The sequence below is a fragment of the Sus scrofa genome, chromosome 1 (assembly GCF_000003025.6).
Source record: "Sus scrofa isolate TJ Tabasco breed Duroc chromosome 1, Sscrofa11.1, whole genome shotgun sequence".
NCBI classification, from domain to species: domain Eukaryota; kingdom Metazoa; phylum Chordata; class Mammalia; order Artiodactyla; family Suidae; genus Sus; species Sus scrofa.
This window is the reverse complement of record NC_010443.5, coordinates 264,500,415-264,512,875: the sequence shown is the minus strand read 5'-3', so window position 1 is coordinate 264,512,875 and position 12,461 is coordinate 264,500,415. Positions and strand designations below refer to the sequence as shown.

At 43.3% G+C, this 12,461-nt stretch overlaps 1 protein-coding gene across 21 annotated transcripts in view; it reads left to right on the top strand.

The window, feature by feature from the left end:
• The window catches only part of DENND1A (DENN domain containing 1A), a 522,363-nt gene that overhangs the window by 310,476 nt on the left and 199,426 nt on the right, over positions 1-12,461 (top strand). For all 21 annotated transcript variants that reach the window (XM_021074670.1, XM_021074685.1, XM_021074709.1 and 18 more), the window contains one exon: positions 3,400-3,445. In XM_021074670.1, the coding sequence (XP_020930329.1) occupies positions 3,400-3,445 (46 nt within the window). The remainder of the gene's footprint in view (positions 1-3,399; positions 3,446-12,461) is intronic.

Sequence of the window (12,461 nt, the reverse complement as noted above, 5' to 3'; positions counted from 1 at the left end):
CCACTTTATCTTTACAACAAAAAGCGAAACAAAAGAGATTGCCAAAGAAATCTCAGTCAGTAGCTGCAAAAACTGTTTAGGTATGTTGAAATTAGAAATTTTTTCAGGAGTTCCTGTCGTGGCCCAGCAGTTAACAAACCCGACTAGCATCCATGGGGACATGGGTTCAACCCCTGGCCTTGCTCAGTGGCTTAAGGATCTGGCATTGCCGTGAGCTGTGGTGTAGGTCACAGATGCGGCTCGGATCTGGTGTTGCGGTGGCTGGGGTGTAGTTTGGCAGCTGTAGCTCTGATTGGACCCCTAGCCTGGGAACTCCATATGCCACGGGTGAGGCCCTAAAAGATGAAAAGACAAAAGATAAATTTTTTTTTCAGAGTGCAGGTAGAGTTACCCAGGTACGTATTTGCTACATTGAGATGCTAAGGAGACTTTGGGTTTCTTTTTTTCTTCTCTCCCTCTCCCCACTTGAAATTTATAATCATTATGTTTGCAGAGCAAAAATGCAGCAGATTCAGAGAAGCCTTTAAGGCTTTGCAAGCAAATGATGACAATGTAAAAGGTATTTGTCCAAATTTGAATTCATATAAGATGTGGAGCTGCTGTGTTTCAGAATAAATGTGTTTTAAGTATTTTCTAAATACAGAGCTGTTGCAGCCCTAAGTTGGTGGAGAAACCACGTTTCTATAATAGGCCTTAATTACTCTTTGAACAATTATTGGGCTTCAAAAAATGCCTACCTAATGATACCTGAAGAGTGTGTCTCGCTTTATCCCTTCTCACATTTGCCGTCACTTCTGACTCCTTTTTTCTCTCTTACATTGATTTTTATTGTAGGCCAAAAGGGCATGGCATTAAAACCTACGTATTTAAAATTCTAGAAAATGTTTTTTTTCAGATAAGAGCTACAGTTAAATTATACAGAGACTTTTGCTGTATTTTCACCTTTTTCTCACAGTTGTTTGAATGTCTTTTTCTATACGTTAACTCATTTGTTGGAATTTCAGTTCTGACAGGATCATTTGTCACTTGCATGACAGTAGTAGTAGGAGCTGGGGAAGTTTATAAAATTCAGTTAAATATTATGGATTTGAGGTTTTCTCCCTTGTATGTGTTTGGCTATGTTTCTGGACACATTAGCAAGTAGCCATTTTTTTCTGGAATTCTGCACTCTTCCTGCTTCCTTTCATTACATTAGGCAAGGTTCCACTAGATGAGACATTTGCAGTCTTAAGACTTCCTGCCAGGGTTCAGACTTTGTATTTTTGACATTGAAGCTGTCGTGTTCCTGAAGCTACTTAATTAGAAACACATTCATTTCAGTGTGCACTGGAAAAAGCTTGGACAGCAGAGTCAGGCACACTGGGAAGTTTGAGCATTTGTGTAGCTGGCAGCTCAACTAATGGTTTACAGTTTAAGGGAAAAAAAATATCGTAGGGCATTTCCTTGCCCCTAGAAGCGAAGAGAAGCCGAATGTGCACAGCAGATACCTTTCTTTAAAAAGGAGAGAAGACGAAGAAGAAAGAAAAGAAAAGACAACTCCACTTTCACTGCAGTTGTGTGTCTAATTCTTTCTTTGGCTATTATCAAATACAAACGTCTCCTAGAAGAATAGTTCCCAAACTGTGCTGCTAATATTCAAGTCTGTTTTACAGGCTCCCAAGATGTATTACTGCTGAGATCTGTAGTAGGGAGAACATTTTATATTCTGGGGAAGGATTTTTGCTTGAAGAATTTTATTTGTTGAATGGTAATGAGGGAATTGTGCTCTTTCTTATTTTTAAATGTTTGAGCAATTTTAAAATGCACATCTGATGTTTAAAAAACCTTCTTCGTTGCCTATCCATTGCTTTTAGGATAAAGTCTAAACGCCTTAGTATTCAGTAGGAAGCAAACCTCTCCTTTCTCATTTCTTTCCACTCCTCGTTTTCCCACCCAGTCTCCGAGAAAGCCACCCTCTTAGGTTGACTTCCATGCCCCAGCTGCCCCAGAGGAAGGGTGCCTGGTCATCTCAGTCTGAGCCAGGTCTCTCTCCTCTAGGCTCATGAATTACCCTTTGCACCTATCATGGGATGTAGCCCATGCTAGAGACACTTAGGGATAAGTTGGCAGACTTTCCTTCCCTCTCTGTTCATTGCCCTCCCTCCCCTACCCCCAGGAAAACAGTGTGTGGGAGACAGGCCTGGGGGTTTTAGGTCTGGTATTAAAAAGGCAGTGTGGCACAGAGGAAGAAGCTTTGGAGTCAAATCCTAGGATTGCCGCTTGTTTTGTGGCATTAGAGAAGTGCTTTAAATTCTCTAGGCCTATTCTCTTCTCTGTAAAATGGGGATAATACCTACCTTGTTGAGGTTGTTGTGTGGATTAGGAAAGATGAATTGGAAGTTCCCCTTATGATGCCAAGCATGCTTATCATCGGTAAGTAGCATCATGATGATATTGTGTGTGTGTATCCAAAGGAGATCAATCTATAATGCCCAGGTTTTAAAACCCTTGAAGCTGGTTCCCATTTCCTGCTCAGTCACTAACTTAGGAAACCCATTGCTCTGGGAATGAAGCAGGTGAAAGGGCTTTTTGAATTACAGTATTGTCGGGGTGGCATGTGTGCAGTTGGGGAGGAGACGCTTGCTGGCTTTGGTATACTTTGTCCGGTTACAATGGACAGTTGAGCACTTCTCTTGATGGCAGAAGGAAAAGGCACATAAAAAAACATTCTGCTTTGAAGCATGTGTGCTTTCCTTCGGAAGTTGTTAACTGCTTTTTCTGTTGTAATCACAGCAATAATGGTTCCCATTTATACCAGGAACTGTACTAATCACTCGACATGTATTTTCTCATTCTAATAGCAGGCTGCCAGGTAGAGTCCAAAATGCCTTTTTAAAGACAAGGCAGGAGTTCCCATCATGGTGCAGCAGAAACGAATCCGACTAGGAACCATGAGGCTGCAGGTTTGATCCCTGGCCTCGCTCAGGGGGTTAAGGATCCCGAATTGCTGTGGCTGTGGTGTAGGCCAGCAGCAACAGCTCTGATTAGACCCCTAGCCTGGGAACCTCCGTATGCCGGGGAGTGCGGCCCAAAAAAGCCAAAAAAAAAAAAAAAAGACAAGGCAACTGAGATGATGCCCTCATATGGCTGTTTTTTAGGGACTAACTTCAAGGCCAGCGTTCTTCCTGCCACCCCTGCTGCTTCTAAGGCTAGCCGCATGGTGAAATTTTTCCAAAGTTTCTAGACTTGGGAACAAAATGTCACATTAGGATTTGTGTTGTGAAAGGGAATGTAACTGTGCATACGTTTATTACAAAAAAAAAAAAAAAAAAGTTTTTCTCCAAATAGTGAACCATCTGTAATTTTCTGTCGGAAGCAACAGTCATTAAAGCAGCTGTGTGTCTCTGTTTCTCTTCACAGTGCTCCCATGCCCTACCTCATAGGAATCCATTTAAGTTTAATGGAGGTAAGTTGGCTCCTCTTCTCCCCCGATCTCTCTGCTTGCAGTTTTATTTTGCTACGTGGCAGTGGAAAAGACGCAGTCTCTGCATTCACAGCTCCACGTGTGAGAGCATGTCGGAGCAACACCTCATGCACGGAGCTGAGCGATCACTTAGACCCTTTCCACCGGGCTCTTGTTTCCAGTGTTTTTCCACTTTGTTTGGAGATTGTCAATTTTCATGGGTGAGGGAGTGAGGTTCAAAGAGGCCGGAGGAAAGGGTTCTTCAAGGGTTTGAACGAGGGAAGGGAAATGATTCACTTTTCAAAATGATGTTTGCTCTAAATCACTATAACAGTGTTGCATTTTTCATTGTAGAAAATGTGGTATAGAGAGTCTGTAGATGGTATAAAGAGGAAAATTAAAATTATCCGCAGTACCATTATTCCAGCTTCAACCAGTGGAGTAGTGGTCTTCATCCTCATCTTTATTTTGTGAATATATATTTTGTGTACATGTACTTAATGGATATGGTATATCATTTTGTTGTTATTTCATTCAGTAGTATGGCATGGGGATCTCTACATGTTTTTGTCTATTCTCAATAATTTTAAGTTTGCTCCCTGTCCTTCTACTGTTTAGATGCACTAAAACTTGGCCATTTTCCTCTTATGTTGGACACTTAGGCTACTTGGAATTTTTCGCTATTATAAATAACATTTCAGTGAACATCTTTAAGCATAAGGCTTTTTCCACATTTTGGCTTATTTCCTTAGCCTGGAACCCCAAAGTAGAAATGCTTGGTCAAAGCTGCGAATCAAAGGCCAGATTGCTGCCTGCATGACTGTACCAATTGGGTAGCAATTCTTTTAAAGGTCTTTTCTGTGCTTTTATAAGTGCCACTGGTTTGTAGATATGAACCCTAAGCTTTTCCCTCCTCAGGAGAGAGCTGAAATTTGTACTAGAGTAAAATTAAGCAGGAGGTAGGGGCTTGCCTGTTTCGCACAGGAGATAAGCCCTCAGAGGGAAAAGCTAAAGCCATGTCCGTCTGTGGTGATGCTTTGCATGTCTTAAAGGAAGTGCTACTTCTCTTCTTCTGTTCCCTTCATTTCACGTCGACGAGGACCACCTGCTTCTTCACTGTTGCACACTGTGCTATTGTGCTCACGAAAATGAAACAAGTTGGTTATCGAAAAACCTGTTTGTTTGACATTGAGAATCTCGATCAAAATAGACCACAGAAATCTGCTCAAATTTCTAATTTGACAGGACGGCCATGTGGCTCCTACATTCTGTTAACAGTTCCTCCTTGTCATCACCCAGCCCTGAGCACATACAGTACAGTTTATGGACTATCTCGGATGGTGTATTTAGATCAGATTGAAGAGATTTCTGTGTTTTACCTTTGTTTGTCAAGTTTAGGGGTGTATTCAGAGCTCCTGTGTGAAAAATTGAAAGTGAGCACTTGGTAATAAACCTTTCTTGCCAATTGTTGTACAGTTGGAAACACTAATCTAAAGACCATTTGGTCTATCGGCATCCACGGCTCTTTCCTGCCGCTCCTGCCTCACAGACTGTTCCAGCACAGGCTTTCTCACACTCCTTTTCACGGCCCTTTACCTTGAGCAATGTCCAAGTTTCTAGTCTTGGCTTGCCTTTCTTCTCTCCATGCCCTCTGGTCATCTTGTTTAATGCTTTTTGCTTCCGCTACCAAGGTAATGTCGGTGACTCCCAGCTGTGCGTCGAACAATGGCCACCTGTCTCTGAACTTCAGGCCCAAAGTTGCAAGTGCCAATTGAAGGTCATGAGATAGCCTGTTGATGTCTCAGACTCAGTCTTCCCCAAACCCTTGTTATCTGTACACACACGCCCACCGAGTGACTCTACTCCTCTTCCACTGTCTTGGGTCCCTGTGAATGGCACCACTGCCTGAGAAGACACTACAGTGGGGCACACAGAGCATGGCTGGATGTCCTCTTCCTCATTCTTTCTCTCAAAATAACCACTAAGGTTCTGACATGTCTCTCACCTTCTTCTTTCCTCACTGCCTTCATTGATGTTTTACTTTGCTGTCTTGGATTTTTGCAAAGCCTTTACGTGTTCATTCTAGACGCAAAATCACACACATTTTGCTAGGTCATGGAGGTATGAAGACGAGTGTAAAATTCAGTCCCCGGTCCCGACACATAAGGGGTTGCCTTCCACCTGGTTATTCTGCATTGAGTAGTCCGCCCTCCAGCCTCCTCTGCCCACCCCTAAATTCTGTTCAGTCTCCCCGCCATGGTCAAGGCCTCGGTCCTCACCATCCCCGCAGAGTCAGTGCTCTGGCTGGTCCCACCCGCGTCCCCACACCCCTGCAAGCCAAAGCCTGCTGTCCCCCAGCTGTTTGAGGAAGTCCTCCGGCCTGGCTGTCATCTGCTTACTGAACCTCCGGCTTGGGATGACAGCTGTTTTTTTCCCTGTCCTCTCTGTCGTCCTGGGAGCATGAGCTCTTTGGGAAAAGGGACTGTGCTTCATTCACTGTGGTGTCCTTAGCACCTCACAGGATGCCCAGCGGGTGCCTTCTGAAAAGAAGGGCTGAGTGAGTGCTTGGAGACCTGGAACTCAGGGCACATTAGAGCCCTCTCCAAAAGACATCGCTGTTTCAGGGAACCCAGCTCCATAATTTTACTTAAAGATGGAGGGAGTAAATTTTTTTTTTCTTTGTATATGACTGTAAATAACTTAAAACAAGGGGGTTTTTTACAGCAAAACATGCATAGATATTGAAGCAAAAACTCAAGGCAGAGTTTTGCACTTTAAGTGAGTAGGTGAAAGTCCCCTCTCCTCTGCCTTTGAAGGGTTTTTTGAGGGAGAAGTTTCGGGAAGCACTGGCCACCATAAATCTTAGCTCTGTCGGTGGATTAACACTGGGGAGGGGGTTGCCATGCTGAACTATCATGTGGTCAGCACTGAAAGAAAAGGAAAATTAGTAGCGGCCCCACTCTTGAACCCAGCTAAGGCACTGGCCAAACAAGATAGCACTTCCTGCATGTGCGAGGCAGTGGTGAGCTACCAAACCATGAAACGCAGTCTCCTGATCCCCTCCCCTGGATTTCAGCTCCCACTTGCAGAGCTCTTAAGTTGTGCTTTTTGATTGTGCTTATCTGCTCCTGTTATCCCTTCACATGAAAGAGATGCTCCCCTGAGGTTTCTCCCAGGACTTGTGGGCTCTCATGCCTGGGGAGGAGCTCAGACCTGGGGCCAAAGGAAAGCCCTTTAAGGAAGGAGCTCGGGAAGGCCCATCTCCTCTCGCACGCTAGTTTTCTTACTGGCAATTCAGCGAAAGGCTTATTTTTGACTGTCTTGTTATTTTTTCTTGAAAGCTATAGGCACCTTATTATGCCTTTGCATATGTGCCAGAATTTTTTAAACTTCAAATGAATGTGGCAGATGTTCATAAAAGTTTAGAAAAAGCTACCATAGGAAGACTTTTTAACCATTTTTATGACACTCAAATTTGTTGCACAAAAGGAAATATAAATTATAACCTAGTGTTCTCATTTGAAAGAAGGTTATTTGGGGGAAAGATCTAATTCTAGCCTCCACACTCTCACAGGGTGCCCTGACTGTTTGTTAACTGGCAACCTAGTCACCTTAAAGAGTCAGCCTTCCTTCTAAAGTGACACGTTTCTAGCTGATCGTCATTCTTATCCCTCTTGTGCCTTTTTATATCCTTTCTCTCATTTAAGCAAACACTAATTTGGGGCTGGTGGTAAGTTAGCAGGATAGCCAAGGGTATTGGCATAGACCTAGTTTCTTCTTGGAGGGAATGATCATGTTAGCTGGCAGCTAGGAAATACCCAAACGCAGCCAGATTACACAGTGACTGTTTCCTTTCATTCTCTCGACCTCAGCTCAGTTCAGGAGATGCTCTGCCGCTCCTCTTCTGTGCCAGATCTGGTAGCAGGTGTTGGGTCAGATCTGATAGATGGTGTACTTTTCCTTCTTGTTAAACGAAAACCTTCCTTTGCAAGCCTGACAAAGAATGCTTTGTGTACAGGCCTTAGAGCGACAGGAGGGATGTATGTGGAAGGAGTTTTGTGTGGTTCCTGGTCTGGAAGGAGGAAGGAAAGGAGGTAGCAGTGACAGTGCACACAGAGGCTCGGGCCAGCCTGTGAAAAAAGTTCCACCTACACAGAGGCGGTAAAGTGAGGCAGTGAGGATGTGGGGCCTGGGTTCCGACTTCCCTACTCCCTGCTTGTCTGATTCTGGGCAAGGAAATGCGCCTCTGGGCCTCTGTTTTCTCACCTGTAAAATAAAGGCAATGGCCAACCTCCCCTATTGTATCATTGAGGGATCCAGTAAGATAACGCCTATGGGTTACCAAGCACAGTGCCTGGCACATAGAGAGGTCAGCAAAGGTCAGCAGCCACTGTTACTTTTATTTCAGTGGCCTTAAAGCCATTGCCATTGTTAAGTTGATGGCTTTGAAATTGCTTTTTGGGGACTCTTTAAGTTCCAGGGATCATCGTCTTCATTCCCTAGGGAGAGAACTTCAAGGAAACTGATTTGTGCCTGCACTGTTTTCCCCTGGTTGGCAACACTGGAGGCATTGTGCCAGGGATCGGAGTGGCACTTTTAGAGAACTTAATATGTGGAATTCCAGTTCCTGCTTGACCACTCCCCTGCTGTAGTAATTCAGGCAGGATATTTTGTCTCTCTGATCTTTTCTTCATCTGTAAGAGTGGTGAGTCCCCATCTCTTAAGATTGTGGTAAAGATTAAATAACTGAGTCCTATATCTGTCCAGTGTATCCCAGCGTCTGGCCTGGGGTAGTCACGCAATACACGTCTCCTTCCAGAGTAATGTCTGGAGAGCCTTCTGCATGGCAGGAATTGTATTGTACTAGGAGTTCTTTGTAAAATGGTGAATGTAACATAATCGCGCCTTCAGAGTTTTCTCTGGAGCAGATGCAGACAAGGAGAATATAATTGCAGGGAATCCAAGAGGCTATAGCCTCTGGTAGGGAAAACAGAACTGAGCCTTGAGGTCTCTGCTTCTCAGAGGAAGGGAACCTAACAGATAAATTAGAGCTCAACCCGGGGAACAGGGAACAGCATCTACAAAGACTTACAGGATAGACCACGGAGTTTCCCAGGAAGTGCAAGCAGTTCAGGGTCTGACGGGAGTGCTCAGGCAGGCAGGCAGGCAGGCAGGCAAGGGCCAGGCCATCCAGGGCCTTGTAAGCCATGTTGGAGAGTTTCAACTTTATAGGGCAACGGAGAGCCATTGAAGGGTGTAAATAGGGGAAGGACATGGTTAGGCGTCCTCCTCCTGGGCCATTAGAAACACGGTCCTTCCATATAAAATGCGTGGAAACTACCTAACCATGTTAATAAAGTAAACTGATATTTGTAGAGATCAAGGTAATTCTTACGTAAATTACACACCACAACCATATATATAAAATTCAGATGTGTCAGCCTCCCAAACCCAAGCTTCCAAATGGTTTCCTTGCTACCAAACTGTGGCAGAGGTGTTTGTACTGATAGCTTTCTTTGAGGTTTTAAGCACCATTTTTACTAGATTTTTGTTCCCTCTCTTTCTAAGTACTTTTTTTTAAGACTTAGATAATCTTTCTACAGCATGGTTTGGGAGTATAAATTTAGTGGTAGTTCAGGCAGTAGGAACAAGGGGAGCGACACCCAGGTTCCAAGTTCACAGCCCCACTGAACCTCTCCAATTTCACGAGACTTGTGATGGGGCATTTGGAGACAGGCCACACTCACAGCCTTCCTCTCTCCTCCTCACTGTCCTTTCTGTAGGAAGGTTTAGCCGGAGCCTTTGGAAGCCTGGTTTTGCAAAGGCACCAAGTGCTTGAGACAGTGCTGAGCCACCACTTACTCCAAGGACAGCACCCAGGTGCCACATCCAAGCGCCTCTTGGTCTCTGGGATCCAGAGGTGGTATTTATCTGTGGCTGTAGTAGTTTAACTGTAGAGCTTTTACACAAAGGAACAAGATTTACTTATTTACAGACAAGAAAAGTAACTTTTTTTTTCCTTTGTATCTCAAAGAACCTGAATTGCCGTCAAATGAATTGGCACCATTTTAACTAGTTTTTTTTTTTCTTTTCATTTTTCCTTGGCATAGAAAGTCTTTAATTCTTTGTCCATTTTTTACACCTACTTTTTAAAGTTTCATGGTGAGTAGAGAAGAGAGTTTCTTGTTTCCCATTGTACCATTTTGCTTCCTCATAGGACTCCACAGGTGGACAGTAGTAAGATGTAGCTTGCAGTTGTTAATACGGTGATTGATGCAACACTGAGCCACGATTATATTCAAGTATAAGTGATAAAACTTGAATGTGTCCTCACAAGAATTGAGAAATTCCACATGGGATCTATCTGTTAGTGTTAAGTAATCATAGTCCTGCTTTGTAAGAAGGTGATAATTTGCATGAAAAATTCCACCTAGTAGTTTTAGTCATAGGTTCACGGGAAGAGCTTCAGCGAGAAAGAGAGAGGATTAGGAAGAAACTGCTATCTTCTATGTCCTTGCTCGAAGCCAGACACAATGCTAGGTACCATACCTGTTGTTTTTTTACTTTTGAGCATCCTCAGAATCTCTCCCACAAGGAGGAGAATCCATATTTGCAAATGTGGACGCCGAGGCTCAGCAAGATGAACTATTTGCATCCAGTTCCTCAGCTCTTATGGGTTTGTCAGACACCAGAACCCCTGGATCAGGCTGTGTGGATCAGGCCTAGCCCTGCTCCAGTGCTGGGTGGAGGCTCCCACCTTTGCCTGACTTCTCCTTTTTAGTCTGGCCTCCAGGCCCTGCACTGTGGATCATAGTGAAGGCAAAGGAGGGGTCACACCTGGCAGCCTCATACTTCTCTAGAGGAACCTCTGAGTACACTTATGACTGGGGCCGGCTTACTTAGCCTCCCAAGACTCCATTCTCTCATCAGTGAAATTAAGATCGTATTACCCATCTCAGATTGTGAGAACTAACTGATATAATGGATGTGAAGAGCTTTTTAAAAAATTCTACCAGACATTATTCTTCATAGTGAGCAGTATAAAAATAAGAGGCAAAGTTTAGATCAATGAAACCCTTGCTTAATTATATAAAGAAAAAAGTAATTGGGCAGTAGCTTGGTCTTGCTGGAATTTCCTTAGCATGCTGTTGTCAAGTAAAATCATCACATCCAGAGCCTTCAGAGTGAGCATGCAGCAGCTCTTTTCAACCTAGGGCCTGAAGGATATTCTGGATTTCTCCTGATAGATTTCCCCTGAAAGCTCTCTCCTCCTCATGTGGCATCTGCTTTTAAAATGAGTATGATTCTTAAATGGCACTTATTCTAATGTTGGAATTAGTTAATATAAAACAACTTGAAGCTCTAGTAGTAATTTATGTAATCAAAGGGAACAAGTACTTCTGGCTGATTTAAGTATCTCTTGCAGTCAGTACATTTTCAGTCTAATTTGTTGTGACTGAAATGTTCTCCTGCGAGATGAGATAGCCCTCTGTTATAGATTAGAAAAACTAAGTAATTTATGAGGGAGAATCCCAGTAGAAAATGTGAAACCATCATTGATGCTTTTGTTTTCCAACTTTCCTATCAACATTTAGCCAATTTAGCAATGTTGAAGCTGACTTCAAAGAAAACTTAAAGTTTATAAATTGCTACTAAGAGAAGCTTGAACTATCCAAATTCCTGTCAGATTACAATAAGGAGCAGCATGCATGCAAGGAGGCTGTGGAATGGAGTGGAAGGAACTCTACAGGTGTGGGGACCTGGATTCAAATTCCAGTTTCACCACTGCTAGGTGACTGTAAACAAGCTCCTTTGTTTAAGAAATCAGTTGAGCAGGCGGGGAAAAAAGATGGGGTTACTATATCACACAGTCTGAGCACTCTCTACAAAACCACTATTATGTTCTCGAGAGATACTGACTGGAAATATTTAATAATAATATCAGCCATTGGATGCAGTTCTACCAATATACACAGCACATGAGCCATATAATTTTTAATTGTCACCCCTTTGAGAGGTGCCCCTGTTTTGCAGATGCAGATATAAAAGTGCCTCTCGGAGCATCAGCCTCCTTGCTTGTAAAATGGGTAGATTCTCCACTTCATAGGAGATTTTTTTAATAAGGAGTAAATGAGAAAATTGTACCTGACACATTGTAGGCGCCACATAAATGGAAGTGGATTATCAGTATTATGTGTGTGTAGAACTGGTAAATTTTCCTTAAAAGAAGCTGAGACATCTACCTAAGATTGGCTCTGCCCTCTTTTTCAGCCTCCCTTTGTATTTTTTATTGAGTGACTTTTTCTAAATCAACATTGGCTTAAAGGCACTTTCAACCGAACCCAGCCACATGGGACTAGTGACTTCTTTTCATAAACTTCTTGCAAGTGATTAGGGGCGGGGCCATTGTGGGAGCTCAGAGACCAGCAGCGTGATGATTGAAGAGCGGTACCCTTGGCCTAGTCAAATCCCTCTTGGAAGCAGGGCACATGTGGTTTTGTTTAACACCATGCTCAGCAGACTCATGGTACGGGTTTGTGACCATCAGGCATTTGTTGTTGATATGTGAGGTCACCACAGTAGGGGTGTTTGTCAACCAAATTAAACTTCCTCTTAATAACCTAAAATAATTGATTCGGAAGGCCTTTAAATAGACCATGGCAGTGTGTAAGCAAGCTGAAATCTGGCATTTTCTGCACAAGTTATTGCATGTTGTTTTGTTTTGTTTGTCTTCATTTTGCTTTTGTTGGGGAAAGTGTGGATGCACCAAGGGTTTGGAGGCAGGCAGTGAAGCTGAGTTTGAATCCCAGCCCCAGTCTTTGTCCTTCTGTACCTTGGGCAAGTCACAAGTATCTGTGTGTGTTTGCCTTCACACCTTCATCTGCAAAATTCAAGTCACCTGCCTCAAAGTGATGACAATTAGAAATAATATGGATAAAGTTCCATGCCCATTAGTAGACCCTCACCCAATGGTAGATATTATATGTTAATAAAATATTTCCAATATAGGCATCTCTGA